At 42.7% G+C, this 18574-nt stretch overlaps 1 protein-coding gene across 1 annotated transcript in view; it reads right to left on the bottom strand.

Moving 5' to 3' along the window:
* Positions 1-18574, bottom strand: part of GALNT17 (polypeptide N-acetylgalactosaminyltransferase 17) — a 449556-nt gene that overhangs the window by 20197 nt on the left and 410785 nt on the right. Inside the window, exons 7-9 of the mRNA XM_004268765.3 lie at positions 11450-11635; positions 8873-9010; positions 735-830 (exon numbers count right to left, since the gene is read on the bottom strand). Coding sequence (XP_004268813.1) covers positions 735-830; positions 8873-9010; positions 11450-11635 — 420 coding nt within the window. The remainder of the gene's footprint in view (positions 1-734; positions 831-8872; positions 9011-11449; positions 11636-18574) is intronic.

Genomic DNA, 18574 nt, shown 5'->3' on the forward strand with positions numbered 1-18574 from the left:
AAGTCTAATGACATTTTTGGATATATTTTCTCCCGGTTCTAAAGGATTTCTGCTAAGCTCTTGGTGCACACACCCATACACACACACACACACACACACACACACACACACACACACACACACACACACACTGAGGGCTAGCACAAAGCTGTCAAAGGAAACTCATTTACCAGGCTCTATTTTTACTCTGTTGGTTGATTATTTTGCCCTTTTTGGTTATCTTTGCTATCTCCTGGGAGACCAGAAGACACGTGTGTTCTTTGAAATATTACTGCAAGCACATTTCTCCTTCTCAATCAGTGCTTGGCACTTGTACCAGCACTTACAGATCAGGCCATGCTTACCACCAAACTGGTGATGGCCTTTCAGAACAGAGATATCAATCAGATTCTCATGAGGGAAGCTGCTAACTCTTTGAAGTTGTAAACAGGCATATTTGGTTATAATTAAACATATGTACACGTGGCATCCATTTGCCTATTAGCAAATGACACAAATTGTATGCAGTCTCCTTTCAGTAGGAAATGTGCCCATTGATCCTCTTAATATCTGTGCTGATGCTACCACTTGTGAATCTTTTCCCCAGTCTCTATAGAGAAACCACCAGAAAGCCTCTCGGCTGCTCAGAACAGGTAACAATTACCAAAGTAGAGGACAGAAGTTCCCAGAAGTCCTTCAAATCCCCTGTAGGTCCGGTGAACTTACTCCCTTCCTGATCCGAGACGGGCTCCTACCTGGGGTCCCCAGCCATGGCACGGGTACAGTATTGCTGTGTGGTTCTCCAGCGGCCCCTGGTCCAAGCAGACGTCTTTTGCCTTGCTGTTGCGAAGCTGCAGGAAGAGGCAAAACGTGACCCGTCAGAGCTCATCTGGTGGAGCTGCTACTCCCCATCCACTGCTCCACTGTGGCTTGGTTCTGACTTCTTGATGCAAAGGCCATGAGACCCACACCCCCGCCCCCAAGTAAGGACCGAAGCTTCAGTCTGTGAGGTGATCACTTCAGCAACAAAGTCCTCCAGTGGGTGGTGTGGGTACTGGCCCTCTGCCTGTGACACACACACATGCACATAGCTCCCACATGCCCAGCACAAAGGAAGATCTCAGAGAACCTTTGGACATAAGAACATTGACTACACATTGGTTATCCAAGTGGACCCCGGTACCAGCACTGGTTTCCACAACCCTGGGAACCCTGGGTGAGCTTTTCAGGTCATTACTGGCATAGAGGCATGAAAAATAGTAATCAAAAGAGACAAAAAAAATCTTGCCATCAGGAAACGCTCAAGCAACATTCATTTATATATTCAAAAAATATTTACTGAATGCATACACTGGACCAGGTACCATTCTAAGTGTTTGGAATGAATCTGCGGAGGAAAAAACTTACCTAAGAACTTACCTGTAAGTTCTTACCTAATTTGGATGTAAGAACTTACCTAATTTGGATCTCCAGGCCCACTGTGATTCTATATTGGTGTCCATCCCACCCACCACCTGAAATCTCAACCAGTGGGAAAATGGCAACATTGTTGGTCTACCCCATACATCTGAGCCCCCTCCAGATTATATTCTCCATGGAAACCACACTAACCAGGGATAAGTCAAGAAGAGAGGCACGGGGCCATCTGCTTTTGCGCACCCAAGTTGTGTCTGGGTTCAGACAACTGAGCAGACTTTTAATAACTTTTTAAAAAAGATTTAAAAAGTAACACCATCTCATTGAGATGCTTTGGAAAATACAGAGGAAAGTAACAATGGTTCACAATCCTCTTACTCAATTTTTCCCCCAATTTTGGACAATTTAATTTTGTTCCGTTTTGGCTGTAATGAGCAACAAAGGATAAAGCTTTGTTCACGTTTCAGGTTTCCTTAAGAATAGACTCCTAGAACTGAGCCTACGCTATCAAAGGGTGTGGAGACCTTAATGTTCTTAAAACATGCTGCCCAACTGCTTTCTGGAAGCTTTGGACTAACTGATATTCCTATCCAGAAGGTATGTAAATACTTAACCAGTCCTGAGTTTCACCATTTAAAAGTATTGTGTTGATCAAAGTGTACAAACTTCTAGTTATAAGATGAGTAAGTTCTGGGCATCTATGTACAGCATGGTAATTATAACTGACAATACTGATAGCAACATACTTGACAGTTGCTAAGTGAGCAGATCTTAAATGTTCTCACCACAAAAAAGAAATGGTAATTATGTGGCATGTTAGCTAATGCTATGGTGGTCATCATTTTGCAATACATAAGTGCATCAAATCAACAAGTTGTACAGCTTAAACTTATACAATGTTATATGTCAATTATATCTCAAAGCTGGACAGAGAGAAAGGAAAAGAACATCAGCTTGGGGAAAAAAATCAATGGGGGAGCGGTTTTTTGTTTTTGTTTTTTTGGAAGCTACAAGTTTCAAGCCAGAGGAAAAGCAGCTTCTGATATCTATAACCCCTTTTCTCTTGGAAACCAATTCCTTATATTAAATCCCATGTTTGAAATACCTAGGATAGATTCTCTTTTTCTTTCTTTCTCTCTCTCTCTCTCTTTCTTTCTCTTTTCTTTCCTTCTTTCTTTCTTTCTTTTGTTTTTTTCTTCCTTCCTTCCTTCCTTCCTTTCTTTCTCCCCTCCTTCCTTCCTTCCCTGTAGCATTCTTTTTATTTATTTATTTATTTATTTATTTATTTATTTATTTGCGGTACGCGGGCCTCTCACTGTTGTGGCCTCTCCCGTCGCGGAGCACAGGCTCCGGACGCGCAGGCTCAGCAGCCATGGCTCACGGGCCCAGCTGCTCCGCAGCATGTGGGATCCTCCCGGACCGGGGCACGAACGTGCGTCCCCTGCATCGGCAGGTGGACTCTCAACCACTGAGCCACCAGGGAAGCCCTGTAGGATTCTTTTTAAACCCAAGGTTCCAAAAGTCCATAAAGAGGGATGTAGAGAGAAGTGATGAATCAGACCTATTAACAACATTCCCAAAGTTGGTCCAAAGAGAGCTATCTTTAAAGAATTGCAAAGCTAGCTTAGGAGACCAGCACTATGACTTTAGTTCTTTTATGGATGCTTTAAGGAAATGCTTGTTGCCAGTGCTTTCGATGGTGCAAAGATTAATTACATGGAAAAGCCCAGACAACTTCTGAGTCAAAACGTAATTCAGAAGAGGTAGATTTTTGAAAGTGATGAAATTTTAGAAATACCTTTACCAATGTATTTTGGTTTTATTTTTCTTTTTATGTATACATAAGAGCAATATGGTAAAAATGTCTACTGAAGTCTAACAAAGCATTTAAACTAAGTGTAAAATAAAAACTAGAGGTGATAAAAATTAATAAAAAATATTACTGTTTGAGAGCAGACAAAAGATATCCTGTTTTTATAAATTTATACTGAATAGTAAATTGGAATGCTTCATGTTTAGCAATTATTCCCTTTTTGAGAATTACCTATGTATTTTCCCATTGGGATCTCAAGTGGTTTCATTATAGATTTGTAAGAGCTCTTTACATATGAAGGATATTAATGTTTTTGTGGCATATGTGTTCCATATAATGATTTCAGAAAGCCAGGCTTTTAAATTGTGTTTCTAATGTTTATGCAAGCACATCTCTCATTCAGTAACTTAATAAATATTTATTGAGGGCCTGGTACTATGCTAAGTGGAACGAGCACAAAGATAAAAAAAAAAAGAGTCCCTGCTCTGAAGCATGGTCTGAAGAGAGAGACAGACACAGGAAGAGCTAGTACAGTGACTGAATTATGCCAGGGCAGCAAGGGGCCTGCCTTCACTCCGTCTGAGGGCTTCAGAGACTAAGGGGAGATGACGCCTGAGCTAAATGTTAAAGAGGATAAGTGGAAGAGATGCTGGCAATGTGCTGTTTTCCACCCAGGGGACGGCTACATGGACTTTTGCTTTATATTATTATGTTGCACATGTTTCGTGTATGCATATTGTATGTGTGTCATATTTCATATAAATAATGCTAAAAGAAAAAGAAAAGACGAGCAAAAGTGAACTAGGGAGCAAAGGCTTTTCAGTATGAGCCTAGCACAGAATTTGGAACAGAAGAGTTGGTGGCTAATATTTCTGTACACACTGAAGTGCTTTTGCTTTGGAAAGGCGATATCTTACACATGTAAGAGTCAGGCCATAAAGTATTTGCATATATTTAAAAAATTTTTTCTTTTTATTGAAGTATAGTTAATTTACAATGTTGTGTTAGTTTCTGGCGTACAGCAAAGTGATTCAGTTATATATGTGTGTGTGTGCGCGTGTGTGTGTGTATCTTCTCTATATGTATTTATATATATATTCTTTTTCATATTCTTTCCCTTTATAGTTTATTACAAGATATTGAACATAGTTCTCCATGTTATACAGTAGGACCTTGTTGCTTACTCTATATGTAGTAGTTAGTATCTGCAAATCCCCAACTCCTACTTTATCCCTCCCTGCATATCTTTCTTTAAAAATTAATTTAAGACATTCCAGCTAATAGAGCAGAATAAAAATGTACAACTCAAGGAAGAAAGACTTATTATCTAAGTGGGTGTAGGCCCCAACACTGCTTGTAGGGTGAGGCAGAAACACCAGGGGCTGACACCTGCTCAGAGGTGTCTGTCTCCCTTTGCCTCTGTGCTGGGGTCTGGTGTGGCAAAAAGAACTAGTAGCAGTGAGCATTAAAATACAATTGTCTGAATAATGGTAAATTCTGTCACGGAACTGCATTTGACTAAAAAGTTATTCTTCAAGAAGGTATAAAGTGCAAATAAAGTATAATAATGTTTGAGTTTTAACATTCCACATAATGTTAACAAAAGACTGAAAATTAACATCAACCGATGAAGAGGTCGGTAAAAGTTCTTGTATCACATACCACTTGACCCTTCATTTTGGAGGCTCAGAGGTTCATTTAAAAAATAAATTAGAGGTTACCAAAATGTAATTATAAGAACAGGGCATATACAGTGCACATGTTGAGAAAGCTTTTTAAAAGCCCTCAAACAAGCTAGCTAAAAAATGAAGAAAGAACAGGAGCATTAAAACCAGAAATACTCACTGGCCTGGGGAAAAACTCCCAAACAGAATTGTACATGAAAAACAAAGGCTAGAAAGGACTCATATAGTGTGATATTCACTCTGCCTTCCTCTTTTTCCCACTGCTCTGGGGTCTGGGTGTGGTGAAAAGAACCCACAGGAGTGTTAAAAACAGAGTTGTCTAAATAATGCTAGATTTTGTTACCAAACCGAATTTGATTCAGTTTGTTTTTTTCCATTTAATACTAGAGTCCACCTGAAATATATTTCAGTATATGGTGAGCTCAGCAAGCAGAGAAGGAGTAAGAGAAACCAATGCCCTAACATGTTAACATTGATCATAGCTGGGAATTGAGATTTTTAAAAAAATAATTAATTAATTTATTTATTTTTGGCTGCCTTGGGTCTTCGTTGCTGTGCGCAGACTTCTCATTGCGGTGGCTTCTCTAGTTGAGGAGCATAGGCTCTAGGCGCGCAGGCTTCAGTAGTTGTGGCACACGGGCTCAGCAGTTGTGGTTCGTGGGCTCTAGAGTGCAGGGTCAATAGTTGTGGTGCACAGGCTTAGTTGCTCCGTGGCATGTGGGATCTTCCCACACCAGGGCTCGAACCCGTGTCCCCTTCATTGGCAGGCAGATTCTTAACCACTGCGCCACGGGGGAAGTCCCGGGAATTGGGATTTGACGTAAGTTTTATCTTTTTGTTTTCTATGTAACGTATGTATTGAATTTATTACTTTAAAAAGATAGGAAAATTTGCAAAAACAAAAGGCTTCCCCCTTCCAAAAATCAGATTATGATCTCTATGCTATCTCCAAGGCCACTCCACCCTTCAGCTCCACAGCTGTCACTTACACTGTGCTTCATGTGAAGGGCAGGCCCTGGAGTTGTGCAGTCCACAGCCTGGGGAACTGTGCCCTGGACTTCTGGCATTTTCTCATTTTTATTCTTTCTCTTTGCAAAGGTATTTTTCTTCATTTATAAAATCATCACATAAACATTAGTGACACTTGGGAAAACATGATAAACAGTTCCGCATAAGAACTGTCTGTCCCGCTACGTAGAAGTTTCACCTCCCAATACTATTCTCTTGCTTACTTCCGATCTAAAATGGTAGCTAATCTAATTTTATAATCCTGACTTTTTCCTCTTAAGTCTTATATTATCAGTATTTTTCTCACATCATTAAACTTTTGTATACACCTTTTGAACTGGCTGCAAACTACTGCAAACTATTAATATAGTATATTTAACTAACCTTCAAGTTAAATTCAAATTTTTGATCAAGGAAAAAATAAATCCCCGAGGTGAACAATTTTACTCGCAAATCTTTGTCCTCATTTCAGATTATTTGCTTGGGATAAGAGTGGAGAGGAAAGTATGACTATCATTAAGCCTTTTAATACAGATGGTTCAAACCGCTTTTTAAAAAGCTTGTTTCAATTTGCACTCTCACCAGAGGACCTGTGCTTTTTCATATTACTAAGATCTCGCTGGCAAAGTACCAACATATAGTCCAAAATTGAACCTTTGTTCATTTGGTAGAAGGAAAAAAGCTACCTCAGTGTATTTTAAATTTTAATTTCTTTGATTATGAAATAAATATAAAAATTTCATCCACTTGTATGTTCTCTTGTACTTTGTCTATTTTTCTTTGGGGATGTTTTATTTTCTTATTTAAATCAAAATTTTTATTTAAATCAGTTCACAGAATTCATTATACATTAATGGTATTATCCACTCATCTACAGTATTTATGACATACAGATTTCCAGCTTGGAATATTATTTCTCCATTCAGTTGATACATAGATTATTTTAATATTTATGAGCTCATATCAAATATCGTTTTTCTCTGCATTTTCTTCCATAGCTTTCACTCTTAGAGAGCCCGTCCCCAGAGTTCAGATTCATATCTATTTCCGGATGGTTTGATCATGGCTTCTTTTCTTTCATTTAATGCTATAGTCCTTCTGAAATATACTTGGGGATATGATATGCTGTAAAAATCTAAGTTGTTCTCTTTTCCAAAGAGCTGGGCAATTTACCCAATTGTCTTACAAATAATCCATTTACTGCCCACTATTTTTCGATGCCTCCTTTATATTTGATCTTCGAAAACCAAAAACAAAGAGAAACATGTGGACCTATTAATAAGTAGTAGGACGTACCAGGTACTGGTCTGAGAACTCTATATATGGCGGCTTGTTTCATCTTCCCAACAACCCCACGCAGTAGGTACTTTCACTTCCCCATTTTACGGATGAGGGGACAGACGCCGAAAGGAGCCACTCGGACTTGAACCCAGCAGGCTGGGTCCAGAATCTTCACGAGTCCTTAACCACTACACTCACTGCCCCTGCAAGAAGCAAGCTCCCCATCCAGACTCCAGCCCCACAGGGACACTCCGCCTGCACCTTGATGATTTAACCTGGGGCTGATGTACTCCCTACAAAAGGCTTCTCGCATAAAACAGAAAACTTCACAGTTGTAGAAAAAGGAAACACTCTAAGTCCATGAGAGTCTTCCTAGCGTCAGCCTGATTGTCACGGGGAGTTCCAGGGAGCCCTGGGAAGAAATCCAAATGCCAGAAGTGGTGGGCTATCTTTGGTGGGTCCAGAGCACCGGGCTCCCGGAGCCCTGACCAGAATCTGTGCCACCGATTCCTCATCCAAACACACAGGGATGTAACAGGGAAGATGCCCGAGTGCTTATACACATGCATGTTCTCAGCAGTGCTGCTTATAATATTTTTTTAAAAAAAGGAAACAACAGAAATGTCTATGTTTTCAAGCAAAACACAGCATACACAAAAGGTACCATTTTATACAGCCATTAATAATGTTGCAGAAAAAGGCTTAACACAGGAAAATATTCTCTATTATTAGTAACATTTCAAATTATTAGGCATTGTGGACACCCTGGTTTTAGTTTCAAATATCTATATACATCTATACCCATATCTATATCCATAGACAGGTGTATATAAAAAGTATATGTATGTATATAAAAACTATATTTTTAGTAAAAAGAAATACACACACACACAGTAAAGCAGACCATACAACCAAATGTACTTTATCTTTGGAATTAGAATGCTTACGTCTAATCCTGGCTTCATGACTTACAAGCTGTGAGACCTTAGATAATGTATTTCATGTCTCTAACTCTCAGCATTCCTATCAATAAAATGGAAATAACACTACTGCCTAGTAAAGTGAGGGTGACTGAACACATATGTGAAAAGCACTTAGAACAGTACCGGCACATTGTAAGTGTTCATTGCTATTATCGCTATTTTCAAACTTTTCTAAAATGCAGGTTTATGGCATTTGTACTAAGAGAAAAGTCAATCTGTTTCAATATTCAGAAAGGTGACATCATAGAAAATCTGAGAAGAGCAGCCGTACCCTTTCTTTGGCAGTTAAGTGGCTCTGGCCCACGGCACTGGGCAGTGGATAGACAGGTCCAGTCCCCGCCTCTCTTTATACCCAACTTCCTGCTCAATGTCCCAGGTACATGTCCCAGGGGACCTCAGAATGTCCTAAACAGAACTCATGGTCCACTCCACACTCCACAGAATGTCCTACAGGTCCCAGGGGACCTCAAAATGTCCTAAACAGAACTCATGGTCCACTCCACACTCCACACCGCCCACGCCCCCACTGATTACATGTATCCCCCCACCAGCCGGTAAGAGCCTTGCTGTCAAAGCCTGCACCTCCAAAAACTAATCATTGAATGAATGAATGAGCGAAAGACTCTGTTCCCTGTTTTCCCCCAGCAAAGCAATCCACAGCCCACCGCACAGCCACCCAAGCCGAGAGCATGCGTGGTCTTAATTACCTCCCCGTAGGCAATGGTGTTATTGTATCTTCTCATTTCTGGGTAGACGTGGTCCAGGTACCACTGGAAATTCTTACACTTTAAACTCTTCCTTAAGGCTTTTCTTTCGGAGACATCGCCTATGTCAATTCCTGGATTCTGAAAGTAAGCAAAGGGCATTAGTGACCAGGGGGCGCTGGCCAGAGCGGAGGACAGGCAGCGTCACCTTCGGGGAAACTGTCAGAGAGAAATCCGAAGCCCCTACTTGATCATCTAGCCCCGAGCTAGACAATACTGTCCCCCAAGCACAGCACGCAACCCCCAAAGTCAGCCGACCTTACCATCATGAAAGGGATCCCGCGACACACTGATATTGACAACCTAGGCCCATCTCCATCTCTGCCCTTTCTTCAGTGACTCTCAGGACCCAATTATTAGAGGAATTATTTGATTAAGACGAGAAAATAAACATCTATAACCTCCTCCCATCTTTCTTTTACGTACACGTGTAATTTCCCCCCTTTGCTGGCTCTTCGCGAAGTTCATTATATGCAGATGTGAAAATAATTTTCCACTGCAAAGCTTGTAATGATGCTCTAATGAATAATTCACTCTGCTTTTACAGAAGTGAACCTGTAATGTGCTGCTGTGTGCTGACAGGGGAAAATAAAGTAGCTGAAATACGATTCCAGAGTCAGCCACAGGATGGCTGTGACCCAGTGCAGACAGGATACGCTCTCCTCCACGGCGGACAGCCAAGCATCATCTTGGAGCAGGAGAAATGTTTAAATGATTTCATTAAGATTTCTTCTTCAGCAGCTAAACAGTGATTTTTTTTTTAAAGAAAAGTCCCTTTAAATGTCAAACATTAATATCCAAAGGCAAACCTGGGCAGTGATATTTAACTCTTTGTTTTAATATCCTTAGCGTGATTAAAGAGGATGGTCATTTATGAAAAGCCTGGTAGGGAACACTGGCATTAGGGACCGAGGTGGTTTGTAATGATGGAGAAGCACTGAAATAGGGTTGGCAGCCCTCACTTCTTCGGACCCCAAGTCACACGCCCATCCTAGATCACAACTCTCATCTGCAAACAAGAAAAATGACAGTGTCTGTTCCACTGATGTCACAGGGCTGTGGGCAGAGTTGAGCGAAGATGCCAGTTCACATCCTTGCCCTGCCATGTGCTGGGTGTAGGACCTTAAGCAAGTCAATTTAACTTGCCAGAGCTGCAGTTTACTCATCTGTAAAATGGACATCACAGTGGGTTCATATCAAGCTAGCATTTATTGAGCACTTACTATTTGTTATGCTCTGTTTTAAGCCTCATTTTTATCCTTCCAGGAGCCCTGTGAGACCAGGGTTAACAATCTCTGGTTTACAGATGAGAACACCAGGGCAGGCAGTTCTTCTGTCATGAGGTTGTTATGAGGGCTAAATGAAATATTGCAAATAAGAAACTTAGCGAGAACCTGGGAGAGTGTAAGGAGCTCAACAAAGGTTGCCTATTTTTATATAATAATGTGGAAAATCATTTCTAGTTTAACAGCTATAAAGTGCTGCATGGCCATAAGGGAGTTTTCAGTGCTTTAGAACATGATTTCAATAATTGTAACAACAATGATATAAAAATGCTTCACTTTCAGCCTCTTTATCCACAAACCCGCACATATTCAACTGCATCTCTGCTGTCCTGGGCTCCAGCCTCCTGAAACGCAGGGGCTGCCACTTCTCAGTGGGAACAATGCCACAGCTCGGACACCTACAGGTGCTCTGGCTGAACAGATAAACCCAACTGTGGCTGAGGGTATAGGTCACCCCGCTGTGCTCTGGAGGATAGAAATGCTTGCCAACATTCCATATCCTGTGCTTTAAGTACATCACATGTACTTAGTTTTAGTACTTTAGTACTTAGTACTTAGAGTAAGTACTTCTGATTTAGTTCTCACAATCAACCTAGGAAGGAGGACCTGCTATTTTCCCCATTTTATAGCTGAGGAACCTAAGATACAGAGATGATAAACAGATTTGTTCAGGATGTCATAACCGTAAATGGCAGGGCTGGGATCCCAACCAAGCCAGAGCACAACCGCCATGCAATACTCCTGTGGGGCTGTAGTAACATGGGGATTTTCCGAGATTATATTCTGGGTAGAATATGGAAGAGAACCGAAGAGCCATGTAAACAGGGATCCAGCATACAGCAGGGACATATGTCACGGGGCAGCTGGAGCTCCACGGGAGGGCACACTGTGAGAGCAGATGGCAGGGTCTGGTGCCAGAAACGTTGGGCAAGGATCTTCTGGACATGGTGTACATTCAGAAGCAGGGTGTCAAGATTAATATGAGACCAGAATTAACACGGTGAGACCCCGCTAATCTCTGTAAATGGATCTAGAGATTTCCATGGTGCTGATCCCCATGTAAAGCAGGGGTTCTAAAACCTGGAGGTCTGTAAGCCACCTCAGAGTACACTTATAATTTTGCAAGGGTGAGCCTCTTTCTGGCGAGGAACCATTGGCTTAGTAAAGGGATCAGTGACCCATCAAACATAATGTCAGTGCTCTAGGGTGATGGGGGAGGGCTATTCGGTCCTACCTCCAGTGGCAGATTCCACGCTATGTACACATGAGACTTGTAATCGTCCATCCAGACCTCGGCAACCCGGAGAGCGTTCCTCTTGGTGTAGAAACCGATGTTGCTGTTGTACGGCTTCTTCTTCCGCTCGATGTGGGCCACCCGTGAGCAAGGCAGGACCTCCATGCTGCCCCCGCACAGCCACACCTGGGGAGGGGGGCAGGGACTTCATCAGCCTGACAGAGAAATTCCCAGAGGCCACTGCTCCCTCCCCCAGGCCCGAAAGCAATGGTTCAGGAGACAGCCTGAGTGAGAAATGTGTTTTCACATATAAAGCCACTGAGCTTTCGGGGTTGGTTTGTTACTGCAGCATAGCCTAACCTCACCTGACTAAAACTGGTAGAAAAGATGGTTTCGGGGAGCTTTTCATAGATACAGCAGCTCAGGATATTAAAATGCAGCTCTTCCTAAGAAACGCCAATACATGTGATGTGCTCCTGGTGACGCATGGGTTTTCTTAAGTTCTCAGTGGTGCACAATTGTCACCTGTGAAAGTTTTATTTCCCATCTGGCTGAAGCTGGGCCCTACGGAGCTATAATGGCAAATTCAAACTAAAAAAACAGAATATCTTTATTCGTATCAGCACAAAGTGTACAACGGTTTAATTCTCCATTTGCTAATATGCTGTGTTTTGGAGTCCTAAGAGCACAGACGCCGGGCCTTCTGGAAGCATCCACCCCAATGCCATCATGTGCAGGTTGCACTTGTTGCTAGCATATTTAAGTGGAAGGCTGAAATATTAATTGCTTCTAAGGGATGCAAAAGCCCAAGGAAGTGACAACTTGCCATCCTCTTGCAGGAGCATGGCAGGCTTCCAGGCTCAAAAGGCCCTGTTCCCAGAGGAAAACAGGACCACCCAGCTTCTCTCAGTCCCAAGCAGGACAATCAAAGCATTTCTGATGGTCAGGAAGGACTGATTTGTGAAAATGAATTCCTGGTACTGGTGAGGAGAAGAGGAAGAAGACACAGAGAGGTTTCAGGGACCCATGAGACAGTCCTGTATACTCTCTAAATGAGAGTGTGCCGGTGAGCTAACTCAGGTCAGCACAGACCACGAATGCTCATCCCAACCTAGGTCACTTCAAGCCTTTCTACCTTCAGTTTCCCAAACTCCCTCCTCGAGGATACTGGGACCCTCTCGAGTGTTTGCCCACCTCCCCTGGGCCTTTATTGATTGAATGTAGTGGCAAATTTGTGTGTGTGTGTGTGATCTTCTGTTTCTATTTCCCAACTCTGGCTGCACCACAAGGAAATAATACAGATGGAAAATTCTCCTCATAACCAAGAATCTTCACCTTGCCTGTTTCTTCAAGGAGGAGAATGTGAGCTATGAGATTGGTAGACAGCAGGTGATCCAGACTAGTTTGATTTGTGACCTGACAACTAGATGCCCCCATGAACTGGGGCAGACTCAGCTGTTGGCAGCGGAAGGAAGCCAAGTCAGGGAAGCAAAATATGGCAAAAGGCCTATGGGGGAATAGAGGCAAGAGACCTTACAGGGTAAAAGAAGGTGGCTGAATTTCCAGAGTGGGCAACATACAAACCCACAGAGTTCCATGGGTACGCGGCCCTAGACAGTTTCAGGATTCTGAGAATGAACAGAAAGACATCTCATGTTCACAGATTAGAAGATTTAATACTGTTATGTTAGCAATACTTCCCAAATTGATTTAAAATTCAACACAATTCTTATCAAAACCCCAAAGGCTTCTTTGCAGAAATTAACTGATCCTAAATTTCATATAGAAATACAAGGGACCCAAAATAACCTTGAAGAGAACAAATTTGGAGGACTTCAACTTCTGGGGCAACACGCAAAACAATGAATTTGGACCACTACCTCACAACATATACAAAAATTAACTCAAAACAGATCAAAAACCTAAATGTAAGAGCCAAAACTATAGAACACTTAGAAGAAAACGCGAGAGTCAAGTTCATGATCTAGGATTAGGCAAAGGTTCATCAACTGATAAAATATGATATATCCATACGATATTATTTAGCAATAAAAACAAAACACAGACACACGCTACAGCCCGAATGAACCCTGACAACTTACGTAAGTGAAAGAGGCCGGTCACAAAGGACTGTATGTTATTTGATTCCATTTATATGAAATGTCCAGTAAAAGAAAATCCATAGAGACAGAAAGTAAGTTGATGGTTGCCTAAGGCTGAGGGTGGGGTCAGAGGAACAGAGTGACTGCTAGCGGGTATGGGTTTCTTTTTAGGGTGATGAACATGTTCTCATATCGATAGTGGTGAATACTGCACAACTCCTGAATATACTAAAAACCATTGAGTTGTACACACTAAATGGGCAAGCGATAGTAGTATGTGACTATCTCAACAAAGCTGTGACAAAAATAGATAAATAAATAAATACACAGAGAGATGGGGAAAAGAAGAGTCAAGGGATGGATTCCAGTTCGGGGAGGCTCCGGCGGACTGGAAAAAGCAAAGCAGAGCTTGGTGAGGACCTCAGATGGTTGACTTCTTTCACTTAGCATCATGTTTTCAAGCTTTACCCATGTCGTAACAAATATCATTATTGCATTCCTTTTTATAGTAGAATACGATTCCAGTGTATGGATGTCCTCCATTTTGTTTATACATGTGTCAGTTGGTGGACACTTGGGTTGTTTCCATTTTGGCGATTACAAATAACCCTGCCATGAACATTCATATGCAAGTTTTTATCTGGATATACGTTATCATTTCCTTTGGGTACATACCCTAGGAGTGGAATTGCTGGGTCATAGGGTAACTCTGTGTTTAACCTTTGATGAATTGCTAGACTTCTCCAAAGCGGCTGCACCATTTTACATTCCCACCAGCAGTGTCATGAGGGTTCTAAATTCTCCCCATCCCCGCTAACCCTTGTTCTTGTCCATCTTTCTGATTATATCCATCCTAGTGGGTGTGAAGTAGTATCGCATTATGGTTTTGATTTGCATTTCCCTCATGGCTAATGATGTTGAGTATCTTTTCATGTGTTTGTTGGTCATTTGTCTGTCTTTGGAGGAATGTCTATTCAGATCCCCTGCCCACTTTTTAAATGGGTTGTTTGTCTTTTTATCATGAGCTGAGGCCTTAGGGTGAAAATGAAGTTGCCTTCCAGTGTCATTTCTCTTTCTCTTGCCTCAGTCTTCATCATCTTTCTGGATGTCAGTGTGCAAGACCTTTCAAATCATTCCTTATGGGCAGTCTGTCCCCCGGGCTCTGTATAGAGCTGGCGTGGAGAGGGCTGTGAGGTGCAGAGGAATGAACCGCAGCACAGGCCAATATTCTTGTTCAACGTCCTCCAAAGACCAGCTGTATGACATTAAACAAGTCACTTTCTCCCTCTCCCCCGAGGTGTCCCAGGCTCTCCATCCCGGTGTCTCAGCCAAACCTAGCAAGGCAGCCCTGCACCCCCCAGGCTACCTGGAAACGATGCAGTGTCCTACTCTGATGTCTTTCACGATGCTGCTTTTCACAAGTTATGTTTGGCTTTTCTCCACGTGAGAATGAGGAATCTCAGGACTCCAATGGGAGAATTGCAGACAGTTGACAGGTCAGCCAGCCAGAAAGTGGCAGGCTTCTCTGTGAAGGCCTCCAGTCTGTTTTTAGCAAGCTTTCTTCCCAACTCAAAGGGACAGATACCTGAAGTAACAGGAGATTTCACTGACGTCTCTCAGGAGAGAAGAAAACATATGTTTCTCTAGATTTTGTCACGTAGATTTGAAATATAGGAGAGAAAAAAGTTTACCCCTAAAAAAAGTGGGGGAGGGGAGTCAAAGGACACACAGGTAAATAAACCAATGTGGTTCCTGTGACCACATCCTGGTATTCTGGATCACGAAGTGTTCTAGGGCCACACAGGCCTCTGCAGCCCCTATAATCCATCCCTGCACAGAAAGGGAGCCCCCGACCTTCACCTCTAGGGTCCGTACTTGCATGTGCTCCTTTCAAGGCCTGAGCTAGTATCTGACCCCAGAGAACCTGGAAGCCCTGTCCTGGGGACCCCTCCCATCCTCTCTCTTAGGGAGGGAAGCCCTAATGCTCTGGAGCTGGTCTCTCAATGTTGCCTCCCCAGAGACAGGAATTCTCCCTGGTATCAGATGTGAAGTCACTTTGGAAACCACTTAAACCCATTTACAATGTTAAAAGCAACACTGAAGGAATGCTTAGTGCAGAAATTATGTAAATAACCCCATTTGGTAATCTAAGGGCAGGCAAATTTTAGCCTTTTGTCGGCTGGCAAAATCTGTTCAAGACAACACAGATCGCTGGCTAAGAGAGTATTTTATTTGTTACTTCCGTCCTCCAAATCCGTTTCGGGACTCCCTGGTAACCCGCTTCCCAGAGGCGAGGACTCACACCAGCCCCTCGGCGCTCCCCTCTGCCATCCTGGGGACAGTGCGCTGGCGTTTCCCAGTCTACGTGCGCAGTTTCTCCACTACGCTGGATGGGCACATAATGGCTTTCCTCCTCAAGTCCTTTTCCAAAAATTCAATTTCAAACTCTCCTTTATTTATTACTGTTTCTCAGTAATAGGATTTACCAATATGGACCTCAAAACATACCTCAATTTAAACACCACAGTGGTGAGAACCCCTAAATACCTGGATTCTACTGCCAGTCGATGCACGTCATTTCTCTTGCATTTTCTCTATTCTATTTCCAAGATTTTGGATCATCTTTGCTATCATTACTCTGAACTCTTTTTCAGGTAGACTGACTATTTCCTCTTCATTTGTTAGGTCTGGTGAGTTTTTATCTTGCTCCTTCACCTGCTGTGTGTTTCTCTGTCTTCTCATTTTGCTTATCTGACTGTGTTTGGGGTCTCCTTTTTGCAGGCTGCAGGTTCGTAGTTCCCGTTGTTTTTGATGCCTGCCCCCAGTGGCTAAGGTTGGTTCAGTGGGCTGTGTAGGCTTCCTGGTGGAGGGGGCTGGTGCCTGTGTTCTGGTGGATGAGGCTGGCTCTTGTCTTTCTGGTGGGCAGGTCCATGTCCGGTGGTGTGCTTTGGGGTGTCTGAGGCCTTATTATGACTTTAGGCAGCCTCTCTGCTAATGGGTGGGGTTGTGTTCCTGTCTTGCTAGTTGTTTGGCATAGGGTGTCCAGCACTGTAGCTTGCTGGTCGTTGAGTGGAGCTGGGTCTTGGTGTTGAGATGGAGATCTCTGGGAGATTTTCGCTGTTTCATATTACGTGGAGCTGGGAGGTCTCTTGTGGACCAGTGTCCTGAACTTGGCTTTCCCACCTCAAAGGCACAGCCCTGACTCCTGGCTGGAGCACCAAGAGCCTTTCATCCACACGGCTTTTGGGAGGTCTGAGGTCTTCTGCCAGAGTTCAGTAGGTGTTCTGTAGGAGTTGTTCCACGTGTAAATGTATTTCTGATGTATCTGTGGGGAGGAAGGTGATCTCCGCATCTTACTCTTCCGCCATCTTCCTCAACCCCCCCATTTCTTAAAACTGCTATGTGTTCACAGGTGCCGCAAGGACATCTTCATAAAGATGTACACAAATGTTGACCACATAGATTTCTTTGAGGCGCAGCCAGCCCTCCTCCATTCTCTGCTTCCCACGGGATTCCGCCTCCCCACAGGTCATTTCTCTTAATGCAAGATGAGGAATTAAAACGGAGCTTGGCAAAGTCCACGTGATTCAGGGGAGAAAAGAAACGCATACTGAGAGCAGCTTGATTGACGGAGCATGAAAAGGGTGTTGGGAGGGCTTTTTCTCCTTTTCTTTTGATGTTAGTTGCTGTTGCTTATGCACGTAAAGGAATAATAAGGGGAGGGGGTGGGAACAAATAAATCAGGTTTATGCTCACTGATTTAAAGTTTTCGCCGGTCTTACTATCCAGCCTGCTAGTATGACATGGTCAGAGAGGGCTGGGCTTCTATGTTAGAAGAACAGCTCAAAGCAGCCTTAATCCGGTGCTTTTGGGTCAGCTTGGCCCAGTCTTTCCCCCCCCCTTGCCCACCTCTCTTTCCCTATCCTTAGACGGCCCCACGTTGGCTTTCGCTGGCTGCTGTCTCTGCCCTGTTTACAGACTCCTTCCTTTGGACTATCTCTTCTTGAAAAGGCAGCTCCGACTAAGGAGATATCAAGCATTTTACCCATCTTTGCATCCCCAACACCCAGCCTGATGCCTTTCACTTCGCTTAGTCATTCAATTCAATGCTGCGTACGTGTTCACTAAGACCAGAGCTCAGAGCTAAATGCTGCCAGGGATGCAAAGATAACTGAGACATGAATCCTACTCATAGCCTTTGTTCTTTCCTCAGAGTTTAAAACTGGAATTCCAGGAAAGTGTTGAGGACCGCTCTAGAACCTTGGGGTGGAAGCAGCCAGAAGGGGGGGGTGATAACACTGCATTCATCTCCCCACATATGCAACCATGCTCTACTCTCATTCAGTCTGCATTTTGCCTAGGATGAAAGAGGAGCTGGAAGGGCGCCATTGTGGATGAACGATGCTCAACCACAGAGGAAAGTGAATTCGATTCAGTTCTTTTTTTTTTTAATTTTTAGTTTTTGTTGAAGTATAGCTGATTTACAATGTTGTGTTAGTTTCTGGTGTACAGCAAAATGTATATGTATGTGTATATGTATGTATATATTCTTTTTCGTATTATTTCCATTACGGTTTTTTACAGGATATTGAATATAGTTCCCTGTGCTATAGAGTATGTCTTTGTTTATCTATTTTATACAGAGTAGTTGGTATCTGCTAATCCCATACTCCTAATTGATCCCTCCCCCATCCCCTTTCCCATTTGCTTAACATAAGTTTGTTTTCTAGGTTTGTGAGTCTGTTTCTGTTTTGAAAATAAGTTCATTTGTATCATATTTCAGATTCCACATATAAGTGACATCATATGGTATTTGTCTTTCTCTGTCTGACTTACTTCACTTAGTATGATACTCTCTAGGTCCATCCATGTTGCTGCAAATGGCATGATTTTATTCTTTTTTTTTATGGCCAAGTAGTACTCTATTGTAGATGTATACCACATCTTCTTTAACTTAGATTCAATTCTGTCTTTAACCCCAAATGGCCAGAACTCTGAGATTGTGTACAGTGATCTGGAAGGA

This window comes from Orcinus orca, chromosome 16, assembly GCF_937001465.1.
Source record: "Orcinus orca chromosome 16, mOrcOrc1.1, whole genome shotgun sequence".
Taxonomy (NCBI): Eukaryota; Metazoa; Chordata; class Mammalia; order Artiodactyla; family Delphinidae; genus Orcinus; species Orcinus orca.